The 15984-nt window shown below is 38.3% G+C and overlaps 2 protein-coding genes across 7 annotated transcripts in view; both read left to right on the plus strand.

The window, feature by feature from the left end:
- Positions 1-3401, plus strand: part of ksr1a (kinase suppressor of ras 1a) — a 33921-nt gene extending 30520 nt beyond the window's left edge. For 4 of the 5 annotated variants that reach the window (XM_084104372.1, XM_084104369.1, XM_084104371.1 and 1 more), the window contains one exon: positions 652-3401. In XM_084104372.1, coding sequence (XP_083960498.1) covers positions 652-798 — 147 coding nt within the window. In that variant the 3' untranslated portion in view covers positions 799-3401. The remainder of the gene's footprint in view (positions 1-651) is intronic. The other variant, XM_084104370.1, reaches the window with a different exon arrangement.
- Positions 3402-5343: 1942 nt separating this feature from the next.
- nf1b (neurofibromin 1b) overlaps positions 5344-15984 on the plus strand; it is a 65521-nt gene continuing 54880 nt past the window's right edge. The window contains exons 1-6 of one of the 2 annotated variants that reach the window (XM_084104366.1): positions 5344-5635; positions 11433-11576; positions 14794-14877; positions 15010-15200; positions 15284-15390; positions 15490-15557. In XM_084104366.1, the coding sequence (XP_083960492.1) occupies positions 5576-5635; positions 11433-11576; positions 14794-14877; positions 15010-15200; positions 15284-15390; positions 15490-15557 (654 nt within the window). In that variant the 5' untranslated portion in view covers positions 5344-5575. The remainder of the gene's footprint in view (positions 5636-11432; positions 11577-14793; positions 14878-15009; positions 15201-15283; positions 15391-15489; positions 15558-15984) is intronic. The other variant, XM_084104367.1, reaches the window with a different exon arrangement.

Consider the following 15984-nt stretch of genomic DNA (forward strand, 5'->3'; position numbering starts at 1 on the left):
TTCTTATTTATTATTCTTTTTTATTCTTATTTATTATTCTTTTTTATTATTTGTTTGTTAGTTAGTTAGTTAGTTAGTTAGTTAGTTGGTGTCTTTCCACAGCTCAAGGATACTTGATCAGTCAGATTAATACAATTAATCAGATTAATACAGAAAAAAATTGCTGACAAAATAAATGAGAGAATAGTATATATCACAAAATAATATCAAAAATATATTTTTTGGCTGAATGTGTCAAGCAATGCAAAATATCACTGAGGTTAATTTATCCCACTTTCATGATTTCATAGTTTATTCTTAATGAAGGATAAGATTGATTTGACATTACTTTGTCCATATAAATAATCTATAATATTTTATATATCACCCTTCAGCCCTCCCATTTGAACTGACCATAGCTTACTCTGACAGCGATTAGTAAACCGCATCAAATAACATTGAAACACAAAACCAAACATGTCACATCTAGTTTAACATTCATAATCTTGTCTCTTGCTAGCTCTTGTGAAAATAGTTCTGTGTTTGATCAATTATTTATATTCAATTTCATGTTACAACAGCGCTCTGTGAGCCGCAAAGGATACAAAATGAGGTATCCCAGAAGTTTTCCTTGTAAAAACCATGACTGCTCAATTCCTGTCTGTCCCACAGGAGATTCTGTCTGCCTGCTGGTCATATGACTCCCGTAATCGGCCCACATTCACACAGGTGGCCGACATGCTGGAGAAACTGCCCAAACTCAACCGCCGTCTTTCTCACCCGGGGCACTTCTGGAAGTCTGCAGAGTATGTATCCTAGAATGTGGCACACTGTAAAAAGAGGACAAACAGGTGAAACCTGCACAGTCTGCAGAAACGACAACACACTTCATAAGTGTTGTTTGGTTGGTTACTTCCTGCCTGGTCTTCTCTTCACTAGGAGTATTTTTATCTTGTTCAATTCATTCTTTTTTATCAGCAGGCAGTCTCTGTTCAGATGAGCAGTATCAGCCCTGGTAACTTTTTAATTGGAAAAATCTATCCATAATCATAAAACAGACATCCCACCTCTCCCGGAAGGTCCAGGAGTCTCCCGCATATTGATAGCGGCTCCCTGACGCCTGCAAATTAAATACAATATCCCGGAAATCGAGCAAGCGAGACAGAAAGCCTGTTTCCACATGGTATTAATATGCGTTTTCGGTGAACCCGATCACAAGTGGTCAGCCAAGACACATTACCGTAAAACCTGGTATTATCACGCGTTTCAAACGCATCTTCTGTAACCACTTGTGTTCAGATTCTGTGGAGACCCTCGCCTCTTTTTTCGTCATACTCAACTTCATAACTTGTTAGGCGTCTTACGCGAATGACTAAATTAGCCCATAATATATATATTTTTTATATTAACAAGGGAGGGGGGTTGTTGTCATTTCCTGGAAATTAGTTTTTGCTGGGTGGGACGTCTGATAAATATTACTATTATTATTATTTAATTATTTAAATAACAATACTAATTATTATTATTATTATTTATAATAATGAATTACAACAATAATAATAATCCTTCCATCCATGCATCCGTCCTTTAAACCGCTTGTCCTATGTAGCGTGACAGGGAAACTGTGAAACACCCTGGATGGATGGCCAGCTAATAATAATAATCATTATAATACTTTCAGCACATTCCTTATTAATCCTAAAGGTGCATTAAAGGAATAGTTCACTTAAAATGATTTACTCACCCTCAAGTTGTTTCAAACCTGTATGAATTTCTTTCTTCTGCTGAACACAAAGGAAGATGTTTTGAAGAATGTCAGTTGATGAAAAACTGTTGGTCCATCAACTGTTTGGTTAACGACATTCTTCAAAATGTCTTCCTTTGTGTTCAACAGAAGAAAGAAACTCATTCAGGTTTGAGTAAATTATGACAGAATTTTCTTTTTTAAGTGAACTATTCCTTTAAGACTCCAGTCATATCTGTAATCTGTTGTATTGTGTATATAAAGGTGGTCCATCAGTGTAGCTGCCATCTTGAAAGCAGATGACTAGCCAAATGCTATGTAGTTTATTTTTGTAACCCCCCCCCCCCGGTACCCTCCAGCATACTTATCAAATTCTGTCCTACTGCTGATTTCCTCTCCTACTGTAAATTCATAACTCTAGAACTATTGCTTTCTGTCTAATCTGCTTCTTTCTTTTTTTGTACCTCGTTTATTTCTTGTTGTCATAGGTTGTAGCCACGTGCCTGAAACATGAGCAATGCAAAACACAATTCCTGGCCCTGCCTTGCATGCCTGCTGAAAGCCTGACCTCTTCTGGACTTACAATCTAACATCGCCTGCTGTTCCGTCTCTATCTCTCTTTGGTTCTGCGGGTGGTGGGATGGGGGACCGCCGTGGCGATGCGTAAAATGAAAACGCTTTGCCTTTTTAAAATTCCTATTCCTACTATTATTTTCGGAGTGTGCGACTGGTTCTCTCTTCCCATCCTGCTCCGGTTTGTGACATCACGTGACGCATTTCCTGTTAGATTCGGAGGATTCAATGACACTGCAATGAAGATGTTCTCCTTGTTCTCTCTCTCTATCTCTCTCTCTTGGTGCCTCTTAGTCCTGTGTGACATGCGCTGATTCTGTCTCTGATTGGCTCGCCTGGTTCATACTAACACACCTTTAGTTGTCACTCCTTCTCCATGCTGTCCGATAGTAGACGTTTTGTTTCGCAAAAAGATATTGTTCTTGATGAAAAATGATTGAGCTGTGAGGTTCTAACAAAATGTGGTGTGGGTTATTGAAGGGCCATTTCTGAGTACAGATTGCAAAAATGAGCCAAAGAGAAGCATGTGCATCTTCTCACCAGACTATAGGTCCTGATTTTCCACTGCGAAGATGCTGAACGCTTGCATTAAAGTGAGATTTCGATGAACCCAGCAGAACAGTGTTCCATAAGTTGTGTAAACATGAACTCTCATGTGTGTTTGTGTGTAACGTGCGTGTTTGTAACGTGTATGTGGAAGGGTGCGTGTTTGTTTGTTTCGTGAAAGACTGGACTTTGTGGTTTGGAAATATCAATGACAATGTAAAATATTTATGTATAAATATGGTTTATTTATTGTACATTCAATTAACAGAATTCTTTTAATATTTATATGGACATTTTATATAAATATAAATAAATATATATATACTGTACATCATGACATTTTGAATAGGTACTGCTGTGCTATCCCAGATGTAAATATTCTTTATATTTTTTCATGTAAAAAAAAAAAAGGCAAAAAACAAACAAAAAAACATGGAAACTTTTTTTAGAATGGGTCGATACATGTCATGTACAGTCATATTTTTGTATTGCATGTGGCTACTGTACACAGTGTCTGTTCTCATCCTTGAAAGACAATAAAATCGAGCTTGTCACGTGACTGTGTTCAGATCTATACATGTTAGAAATTTTTGAAAAGGATCCCAGGGATTTGCAGAGACTTGTGATGTAACGTCAGGATGAAATGGGAAAAGTCTAAATTGTTTCTCATATCGCAGTAGACAGAGAATGTGCTTAAAGCTGAAGTACACAATTTTGGGGATGTGTAGGCCACCGTCCATATTGTAAACCCTACATTATGGGGACAAAATATATAAAACATGAAAACAACGTTTTTGTTTCAACATCCTACATGAAATATAAGAGAGAGTGTAACCAAATAATAGTTAAAAAACTGTATTTGTCTACCACTAATCTGTACATTTTAGTGGGGAATGGTGGACAAATATACAACAATTGCCTCAGAGACTGTCATTGTAAGCACATAACCATAAGTTAATTTGGACAGTTTTATATACACTTATAATGATGAAAATAACTCGTGTCGTTGGAGACTTTATTTGCGGGGGAAAACAGACAGTGTTTATGCCAGTATGACCTCTAGGGGTCAGTGTTACACTGTCTCACTGCAGGAAGTCCATTCCATAACTGGAAACGGGGTCAAGTGTACTGGTTCACACAACTTAACTACATAATATACAACATATATTCTTTAAAAAGTTGCTTAGATAGCTCTTTAAAAAGGTTTTTCCTCTTTCAAGACTGTAACTAAGCATATATTCAGAATTTGATGCAACTATCAGTTTAAGACCGTTCTGCCATTGATATACATAAAAGAAAAAAGAAAAAAAAAAGAATAGGTGACAGTCACAGAACTCCCTCGGTTTCTATGAAAGATATAACCCTGCACTTTTATATACTGATTAATAAATAAAATACCATTTTGTCTTTATTTAATAATTAATATGGCCTATCATTCAAGAGCAGTAAAGTTTGCATGTTTAGCCTATTTCGGGGCATTCAACTGTCAGTGAGTAAATGAACTGTCAAAAACCCTGTGAACCCAGCAGCTTGTTGCCAGCAGTCCATATTCTTGTGAATACCATGACTACTAGATCTGGAGACTCTTGAGAAACTGTCCATTCACTGTTTCCACTGTGGAGGTTTGAGCTTCAGGGCTCTTCACAAAGGTTTGCTTTGTGTCTCGAGGCAGCTTCTAATTTCTCTGTGTCTGAGAGCATTCACTGTTCTGCATCGACCATGCTGTTTCCGGCATCTCTTTGAGTTTTACTCACACAGCGCCTCGCACTGCCTGCAACAAGCTGCTCTTTCTTCTGCTCTCTCTCTCTCTCTCTCTCTCTCTCTCTGCATTTCCCCAGATTCGTGAATCTGTTTCCTTTACAGCATGTGACTGGAAAGAAGAGACTTGGAGTGTTTGCTTTTACACAAACTAAAATATATTTTACTTTCCAAGTTTAGACCTATAAAGTGGCTTTATTTAACATTTACTTTATTTTTAACATAAAAAAAATGACACGCACAAGCTTCATGTTACATTATTACTTGTATATTTTCGGATTAAAACATTGCTCAGAAAGTGTGAAATGAGGGGTTGTTAGATTTAGAGCTAAAAAAACTATATGAATATGTATTTAAATAAAATAGTCATTTTCTGGTTTGTGACTGCTCTCTCTCTCTCTCTCTCTCTCTCTCTCTGAATTTTAGTCTCGGTTTTAATGAATAATGAATTTTATGGTATCATTTTTTTCTCTCTTAATTAATTTCACGTCCAATATTATTCTTATTATAAACAATAGTCATGGCAATACATAATATTTATAGGAGGCCTGTAGTTTTATATAAAAAAAATAGAATTTAATAACATATAAACATATAAATATGTATACATATATAAAAATAATAAAATACATAAATACACAATCTCTCTCTCTCTCTCTCTCTCTCTCTCTCCCTCTCCCTCTGATGGCGCATGCGCACTCGTGTTCTCATCTCTCATCTGCACCGCTGTGCTGCTGCTGCTTCGCTGGATCTGAGGATTCAAACTTCCGGCACTGTCATGGCGGCATGCTGCTGTTTCTGACACCGACCAGACCGAATACCAAGCCGCCCCTCGTTCGGCCCTCAGCGCGGCACGGATCGAGGAGCGCAGGGGTCGCGGACCGCGGAAAAGGCGTCCTCTCCTCCTCCTCCTCCACTTCATCATCATCATCATCTTCATCATCATCAGTGGCGGAGGTGCAGGCGTGAGCGGCCATGGCGGCGCAGAAGCCCGTGGAGTGGGTCCAGGCCGTCATCACCCGATTCGACGAGCAGGTCAGAGCTCATCTAAACATCTCTGAACGCTTCGTCTGCACGGATGCGCATTTACGCAGCTGCCGCCGCCGCAGCGCATCCGTGCAGAAACTCATTCTGATGCTGTCATGTTTATGTCCCTTAACAACGTTAAAGGCATGGGACGGGACTAATCTAGCAGGACATGTTGCTCAGGATCCTTTTCTAAACCTCATTCTCACACTTTTTCTGAACCACATTCTTGTCAACCCTAAACCTAAACAACCCCTACTAACCTAAAATCACAGAGGGCAAGGGTTCATTTTGGAAATCTTTCCTTTCAACCAATCACTGACCACTGATTTTAGGTTTAGAGTTGCGTGCCTGTCAACCAATTATTATAAAAAAAAATATAATTAGAAAAAATCAGAGAGCAACGATTGGAAGAACATCTTATTGACCAATCACTGTCCTTGGACTATGTGCCCCCCAAGCCAAAATTTGACCACCATAACCTTAGTCACATTTTATTGTACTCTGCCTCTAAAGGTACGTTTACATGACAACGATGTAGTAAAAACAGCAAAGTTTTTCCTTTGTGTTGTTTGTGTACAGACGACTACGTCAAAACGATCCCCTTCACACAGATCCGCGTAAACAATTAAAAACGCTGTATTACTTATGCCAGGCCAGTAGATGGCGATGTCACTTTGTATAGAAAGACTGTACGCCTGAACAATAATTTTAATAGTCTAATAATAGGCTGTATGCACCATAGATATCATATATAAACGCTAGATGTCTTATGGCGCAGTCACTTCCGTCATCACCGTTCGGCCATCTTGTCACAGTGAATCTGTGCATTAGGTGAGTGATCAGCATGCACACAAATCCTCTTATCTCGCTGAAATCTTGACGGATTTACGAACGGTTTGGTTTCTTACAAACGTTATTAACGTGGCTATAATTCCGAATGCTTGAACATGTATGTTATAATTATTCATATGTATGTGGTGTATGTATGTAGTGTCATAACTACATCTCTGACGTTTATAACAAACCAAACCGTTTGAAAATCGGTAGAAAATTGAGCAAGTTATGGTTATTTAAAAGTACATGCACCATTAAACGAGTGAGCGAGCTGTCTGTGGCAAGATGGCTGCCACGTGCGGACGTCAACCTCCATTGGCCAGCAGCGCGCACGAGACATCTAGCCTTTATATATGATATCTATGGTATGCACGGCGGTGAATGACATACTTCCGGTGGAATATAAGGATGCTGGATTACGTGTTCATTAGGTCTTTCTATACAAAGTGACATCGCCATCTACTGGCCTGGCATGAGTAATACATGCCAAATTTTACGAATTTGTGAAAACGGTGAAGTCATGCGCATGCGTATAATACGCATGCGCATGACTTCACCGTTTTCACAAATTCGTGTTTTTGTAGTTTACACAGAGATTATAATAACGGTATCGTTTTCAAAAACGAGCACTTTGAAACCCGTTTTCAAAAGTTTATGTTTTCAGTTGTCGTGTAATTAAACGGGCAAAAAGCATAAAAAGTTTTACATTTTTAGTTGTAAATGGTGTCGTGTAAAGGTGAGAAGAATAACAATAAAATATTGATTTGATTATTAGATTGTTGTGGTTTGCTATTGTTGTGATGTCATGTGAGTGACAGCTTGCCCCACCCTCGAGCCAGTAAACGTGTCATTAGAGAAGAGATGTCACTGCAAGAGGGAGGGGAAGGCAATTTGATTTATGATAGCACATGACTACTGCAGTATTCCATAAAAAATAAGAATTTTGATTTCATGGTGACTTAAATCTAAAAGAGTAAGAAAAGAAGAAGTGAAAAAAGGAGAGGGTACACATGATGTTAAAAAAATAGGAAGAAATTTTGTCAAACATGATACATTTTCTAGATGTTTTGATTGCTTTCTTATAGTAGACTTTGAAATTGTACCTAAATACAAATTCAATTCTTGCTTAAAGAGAACAATTCTTGGACAAAGCATCACAAAAAGAGATAGTTAATATTTATCTTTGGTTTAACATTTGGTAGATTTTTTTGTCTAAACATTTATATTTTTGTACAAATATCATAAAAACAGTGTATTAATTTGCATACTAAATAGTAAATGTCACAAACACATGTGTATAAGGTTAATTCATAAGTCAGGGACTATTTTAATGCTGAACAAACACTACAAAATCTTCCAGATAAAAGTGCATGTATGAAACAGATGTCTTGTTGACGTACGTTAGCTATGGGTCAAATTACGGCTAAGATTGCTTGAACATGTCCTGTTTTGTTGCTCCAGGAACGTCATCACATCGTGTGAGATGAAGGTTAGCGTTCATACTACTATTTTTATACTTTATGTTGTGTATATGTTTATACTTTTTGTGTCCCACAAGTGAACCAACCTCATTGCTGACCCTTGATTGATCCACACTGCTTCACGTTCTCATTTTAAAAGCTGATTCGTCAGTTTAATATCTCTTCAGAGTTATTAGGTTACTTCAGATGGTTTCAGTGAGGTATGTTGTGTGGTGTTAAGTGTGATAGCTGTAGTATCTTATGCAATGATGACTCTCCCTCTTTAGTGTGGATTCTACTGGTTTAAACCTGCAGTCGTACTTATGAAACAAGTTTTAAGTTAGAAATATAACCCGTTGTTTACCACAGATAGGTGAAAGCCTGTGAATGGTTAAACTAGTATGTTTTCGTTTCATCTTTGGTAGTTTGGCCTCTGTGTGTACAATTTTTTAACTGCAGAAACGTGTTACATGTCTTGAAGTTTTTGACTAAAATTCGACTAGACACCAAATAAACATTGACAGACTTAACAGACTGCCATCTTTGAAACAGAATGATGTCGTTTTGAAAAGATATCTTGTCATTATTTACTCATCCTCATGTTGTTTCATGTTATGACTTAATGGAGTTTCTGGTAGGATTTTCTTCAAAAAGTTGTGGGTCAATGTTGACAGAATTTACGTTGTGGGGTGAACTGTCTCTTTGAGAGCATAAGTCTGTGAGAGTCAGGAGAAATATGATGTTTATGAGGAGGTTAAACTGGCAACATATGAAAAATATATCAGTTTAGAAGGTACTTCAGTTTTGCTGTTACTTCTGCCCCCCAATGGTTGCTAAAGGTACTGCAACAACAAACGCTTTTGAAAACGGTCTTTCCATGAGTCTTAGCTAAATTAGCCTTATTACTTTTGGGTGCTAAATACCAGATTTGGTGGCGTACAGTATATACACACAGATCAGAGGGTTTGAGAGTTTCAGAGGGCGTTCAGCCAACAGGTGGAGACGGAGGGGTCTTGTTGAAGGGGTCAAGGGTGGCTTGTGGGCTGTGTTGGGATCATTGCAGTTTGATTGAGGTTCAGCGGAGATTAGGGGTGTTTAGTGATGCTAAGCCTAAACTCTGGATAATCCCAAAAAGAGATTTTGTGCCACTGATTGGTTTTTTAGCAAGTTCCAGACTTGCTCTTTGAAATCGAGATGTTTGCTAGTGTTTACTTTGTTGTATCCCAGCAAGCAAGTTTTTTTTTTTTTTTATGTTTTCATATTGATTAAAGAAATATTTTCACCTTCTAAATGATTCTGTCATCATTTGCTCACTCTCATGTGAATGTTTGAAGAATATCCTGGCTACTCTTTTACATACACTGGAGGTCAAACGTTTGGAATAATTATGTTTTAAAAGAAGTCTCTTCTGCTCACCAAGGTTGCATTTATTTGATCTAAATGACAGATATACGGAAATATACAGAAATGCAGATAAAAACAGTAACATTGTGAAATATTACTATTTTAATATATTTCATATATTCTATTATTTTATTAAATGTATTCTTTAATGGAAACCTGAATTTTCACCATCGTTACTCCAGTCTTCAGTGTCAGATGATCCTTCAGAAATCATTGTAATATGCTTATTTAGCGTCAATTATTATCAATCATGATTGCTGCTCAATTATTAATAATTGGTCTTACTATTATCAATGTTGAAAACAGTTTTTGCTGCTTATTATTTTGTGTGGAAACTTTTCAGAATTCTTTGATAAATGGAAAGTTTTATTTGAAATATAAATCTTTTGTAATATTAATAATGTCATTACTTTCACTTGAATCAATTTAGTGAATCCTTGTTAAATAAAGTTTTTTTTTTTTTTGCCTTTACAGGAATAAATTACATTTTGAAATACACTCACCTAAAGGATTATTAGGAACACCTGTTCAATTTCTCATTAATGCAATTATCTAATCAACCAATCACATGGCAGTTGCTTCAATGCATTTAGGGGTGTGGTCCTGGTCAAGACAATCTCCTGAACTCCAAACTGAATGTCAGAATGGGAAAGAAAGGTGATTTAAGCAATTTTGAGCGTGGCATGGTTGTTGGTGCCAGACGGGCCGGTCTGAGTATTTCACAATCTGCTCAGTTACTGGGATTTTCACGCACAACCATTTCTAGGGTTTACAAAGAATGGTGTGAAAAGGGAAAAACATCCAGTATGCGGCAGTCCTGTGGGCGAAAATGCCTTGTTGATGCTAGAGGTCAGAGGAGAATGGGCCGACTGATTCAAGCTGATAGAAGAGCAACTTTGACTGAAATAACCACTCGTTACAACCGAGGTATGCATCAAAGCATTTGTGAAGCCACAACACGCACAACCTTGAGGCGGATGGGCTACAACAGCAGAAGACCCCACCGGGTACCACTCATCTCCACTACAAATAGGAAAAAGAGGCTACAATTTGCACAAGCTCACCAAAATTGGACAGTTGAAGACTGGAAAAATGTTGCCTGGTCTGATGAGTCTCGATTTCTGTTGAGACATTCAGATGGTAGAGTCAGAATTTGGCGTAAACAGAATGAGAACATGGATCCATCATGCCTTGTTACCACTGTGCAGGCTGGTGGTGGTGTAATGGTGTGGGGGATGTTTTCTTGGTACACTTTAGGCCCCTTAGTGCCAATTGGGCATCGTTTAAATGCCACGGCCTACCTGAGCATTGTTTCTGACCATGTCCATCCCTTTATGACCACCATGTACCCATCCTCTGATGGCTACTTCCAGCAGGATAATGCACCATGTCACAAAGCTTGAATCATTTCAAATTGGTTTCTTGAACATGACAATGAGTTCACTGTACTAAAATGGCCCCCACAGTCACCAGATCTCAACCCAATAGAGCATCTTTGGGATGTGGTGGAACGGGAGCTTCGTGCCCTGGATGTGCATCCCACAAATCTCCATCAACTGCAAGATGCTATCCTATCAATATGGGCCAACATTTCTAAAGAATGCTTTCAGCACCTTGTTGAATCAATGCCACGTAGAATTAAGGCAGCTCTGAAGGTGAAAGGGGGTCAAACACAGCATTAGTATGGTGTTCCTAATAATCCTTTAGGTGAGTGTATATTAAAATATATATATATTTTTATAATAATTCACAGTATTACTGTTTATACTGTATTTTTGATTAAATAAATGCAGACTTGGTGAGCAGAAGAGACTTCTTTCAAAAAATGATTCCAAACTTTTGACCATTTATAATGAAAAGAAATGGTGACTGGACTGTCAAGCTCCAAAATGACAAAAAAAGACAACCATTAAAAGTGGTTCATATGACGCATGCAGTAAATCTTCGGAGGCCATTGATAGTTTTGTGTGATTAAAAGACCATAAATTAAAGTCACTATTCGCTCTGATATTTCTCATCCAGTTTGTGAACACAAACACATTCCGAATGCATATGATTGTTCATGAACACAGTCTAACTGTGCATGTTTGTTTGTTTGTTTTTAGCTTCCTGTGAAAGTCGGCTTGCAGAACACACACACTAAAATCAGCACAGAACACAATAAGGAATGTCTGATCAACATCTCCAGGTACAAATTCTCCCTGGTCATCAGTGGACTCACCAACATACTGAAGAACGTCAATAACATGGTGAGTACATGCACACAATAAACATTTACAAACAGACTTGATATATATAGCGAGGAAAATAAGTATTTGAACACCCTGCTATTTTGCAAGTTATCCCACTTGGAAATCATGGAGGGGTCTGAAATTGTCATCGTAGGTGCATGTCCACTGTGAGAGACATAATCTAAAAAAAAAAATCCAGAAATCACAATATATGATTTTTTAACTATTTATTTGTATGATACAGCTGCAAATAAGTATTTGAACACCTGTCTATCAGCTAGAATTCTGACCCTCAAAGACCTGTTAGTTTGCCTTTAAAATGTCCACCTCCACTCCATTTATTATCCTAAATTAGATGCACCTGTTTGTAGGGCTGGTCCGAATACCATTTTTTGAGCTTCGAAGCTTCGGTAGTAATGAACATCGAGTATTCGAAGCTTCGGAGAGAGGGGGCTGAACATATTCTTCTCTCTAATAAAGGCAGGAATCTCTATGTGTCTGTATGTCCGTTTGCATAATTATTATTTCGAGAACCGTTCATCCAATCGACTTCACACGGGAGTGCAGTGTCGCATTTGGTGCAATATAGATGGACACGCGAGACGCGACACATTCAGAATTTAAACTTTTAGTAAACTACAGAACAGCGCTAGTGATATAAAACCATAGACTGTAAAAAATATAAAACGCACACACACAGGTCTGTTAAATTAAGCAATACTTTTAAGGTAGTCTAATATTTTTCTGACTAACAAATTGCTGACACAGTAAAGGGTAGATTTAAAAAAAAAAAAAAAAAATTAAATAAAGAAAAAACGAAATTTAAATAAAGAAAAAATGAAATTTAAATAAAGAAAAAACGAAATTTAAATAATGAAAATGAAATTTAAATAAAGAAAAACAAAATTTAAATAAAGAAAAAACAAAATTTAAATAAAGAAAAACGAAATTTAAATAAAGAAAAACGAAATTAAGTTAAATTAAAAACGAGATTAATTTAGATTGATAATAATGGGTAAAAAGGCTAATACATTCTGTTTCTATTATTCTATTTTCCACAATGTCAAAGCAACGCAGCTTAACCCAAAACACAAGCACTTCGGTCCATACAAACTCCGCTGTTCTGCTCTAGACAGAGAACACTCCCGTCGGTTCTATTTCTAGCGTGCACGTTTTCCGCGTGGTTCGAGCCGTGCCTGAGACGCTTGTCTCATGCAGGCAGTGTGCAAACTCCAACCTGTAAACATGGGAGCCGAAATAAAAACGGACACGCCACGCAGCCAGTGAGTCACCGGCCTTATTCAAGCGCGAATGAGGACCGTTGCGCGGGGGTTCCAGGTGTGCAAAAAACCCCCCGAATATTCGAATGTCAAATTTTCAAATCGAATACCAACCCACCGAACGATTATTCGAATATTCGGGTCCAGCCCTACCTGTTTGAGGTCGTTAGCTGCATAAAGACACCTGTCCACCCCATACAATCAGTAAGAATCCAACTACTAACATGGCCAAGACCAAAGAGCTGTCCAAAGACACTAGAGACAAAATTGTACACCTCCACAAGGCTGGAAAGGGCTACGGGGAAATTGCCAAGCAGCTTGGTGAAAAAAGGTCCACTGTTGGAACAATCATTAGAAAATGGAAGAAGCTAAACATGACTGTCAATCTCCCTCGGACTGGGGCTCCATGCAAGATCTCACCTCGTGGGGTCTCAATGATCCTAAGAAAGGTCCAGCCCAGAACTACACGGGAGGAGCTGGTCAATGACCTGAAAAGAGCTGGGACCACCGTTTCCAAGGTTACTGTTGGTAATACACTAAGACGTCATGGTTTGAAATCATGCATGGCACGGAAGGTTCCCCTGCTTAAACCAGCACATGTCAAGGCCCGTCTTAAGTTTGCCAATGACCATTTGGATGATCCAGAGGAGTCATGGGAGAAAGTCATGTGGTCAGATGAGACCAAAATATTACTTTTTGGTCATAATTCCACTAAACGTGTTTGGAGGAAGAAGAATGATGAGTACCATCCCAAGAACACCATCCCTACTGTGAAGCATGGGGGTGGTAGCATCATGCTTTGGGGGTGTTTTTCTGCACATGGGACAGGGCGACTGCACTGTATTAAGGAGAGGATGACCGGGGCCATGTATTGCGAGATTTTGGGGAACAACCTCCTTCCCTCAGTTAGAGCATTGAAGATGGGTCGAGGCTGGGTCTTCCAACATGACAATGACCCGAAGCACACAGGCAGGATAACCAAGGAGTGGCCTAGCCAGTCTCCAGACCTAAACCCAATAGAGAATCTTTGGAGGGAGCTCAAACTCCGTGTTTCTCAGCGACAGCCCAGAAACCTGACTGATCTAGAGAAGATCTGTGTGGAGGAGTGGGCCAAAATCCCTCCTGCAGTGCGTGCAAACCTGGTGAAAAACTACAGGAAACGTTTGACCTCTGTAATTGCAAACAAAGGCTACTGTACCAAATATTAACATTGATTTTCTCAGGTGTTCAAATACTTATTTGCAGCTGTATCATACAAATAAATAGTTAAAAAATCATACATTGTGATTTCTGGATTTTTTTTTATTTTAGATTATGTCTCTCACAGTGGACATGCACCTACAATGACAATTTCAGACCCCTCCATGATTTCTAAGTGGGAGAACTTGCAAAATAGCAGGGTGTTCAAATACTTATTTTCCTCACTGTGTATATAGACATATATATGATATATATAAATTTAACAATAGATATACACACACATATATTATGTAAACAAACTTTTATGTAAGATGTCGACTTTTATGTCGATTTGACAGCACTAAATATTTTATAAAATGTACATTACCGTTCAAAAGTCGGTGTTTGGTGTCAAAAAAACATACAGTAAAACAGTAATATTGGAAAACATTATTACAAGTTAAAAGAATTTCTCTTTTAAAATGTAATTTATTCCTGTGATGTTAAAGCTGAATTTTCTGCATTACTTCAGTCTTCAGTGTCACATGATCCTTCAGAATTTTTTTTGTTATTTTCTTATATCTTTATTGATACTATATATCAACATTATTCCGTGTTTTCTAGATATTTATGATGGCTATTGAAAAAATATTGAGGCCAGAGATACTCTGAGCGTTTGTTAGACTGTCGAAGATGTTTCTGTGAGCTGGAGTTCTATGGCAGAGAATTTTGGGATCTCTCTCTCTCGCTTAGTTTGTCATCTCTTTCTCTTACAGCGAATATTTGGGGATACTGCGGAGAAGAACCTTTACCTGTCCCAGCTTATCATCATGGACACACTAGAGAAATGCCTGGCAGGGGTGAGAGACGGCTGCAGACCTTTCATTGTGTTTCATCTCCGTGATCATTATTTCTTTTTCAACATCATTTTGAGGTTCTGAGAAGCACATCTAGATGTTGATGAATCCCATAAATGTCTCTTTCTCTATTAGCAACCAAAGGACAGCATGCGTCTTGACGAGACTATGCTCGTGAAGCAGTTATTACCCGAGATCTGCCATTTCATCCACACGTTCCGTGAGGGAAACCAGCACGCAGCTGAGCTGAGGAACTCAGCCTGTGGGGTTCTGTTCTCTCTGAGCTGCAGTAATTTCAGCGCTGTCTTCAGCCGCATCTCCACCAGGTGCTTGTGACTGGATGAAGGAATGAATGTATCCGTCATGGATTTGATCTTTCTCTGACTTCTGTCTGTCTGGTTCTCTGCAGGTTGCAGGAGCTGACCGTCTGCTCTGAGGATAACGTAGACGTGCATGACATCGAGCTTATCCAGTACATCAACGTGGACTGTTGTAAACTCAAACGCCTACTGCAAGGTTTGATAGATTCAACCTCAAGCTCTAATACTATAAAATATTAGAGGCAGCGGGAAAAAAATGTGTCAAATAGTTAGAGTAAACCTTTTCTCCTTGCAGAAACTGTGTTCAAATTTAAAACCTTGAAGAAGCCAGCCCAGCTGAGTGTCATTTACAATTTAGAGAAGGTAGGTGGAATTATTATTATCATTATTAACATCTGAAAACACATTGCAGCTATGTGAATTGTGTTATTTTATTTTATTATTATATTATAAAGAATTGCATTTTATTTCCTTAATAACAATATAAATATTAAAACAAGAGTATTATCATTTATGCATTACTATTATGGTCCAAACTGCTACTCCCAACTGCCCTGTCACCTGATACATGAATACATTTCTCACATTTATAGAATTAAAGGTACAGTAAGCGATTTCTGAGAAACGCTGTCGGAAGTGGATCAAACCGAGCGCCACAACACACTTGTAGCCAGTCAGCAGCAGGGGGCGTGTCCACTCATGATGGAGGAGAGAGAGTGAGCAAGAGGGAGATTTGAAGATAGACTATAGAAAGAGAGACATTATAAAAGAGAAATGGTCAGAGGAATAT

Source organism: Abramis brama (genome assembly GCF_963993115.1).
Source record: "Abramis brama genome assembly, chromosome: 25".
Lineage (NCBI taxonomy): Eukaryota > Metazoa > Chordata > Actinopteri > Cypriniformes > Leuciscidae > Abramis > Abramis brama.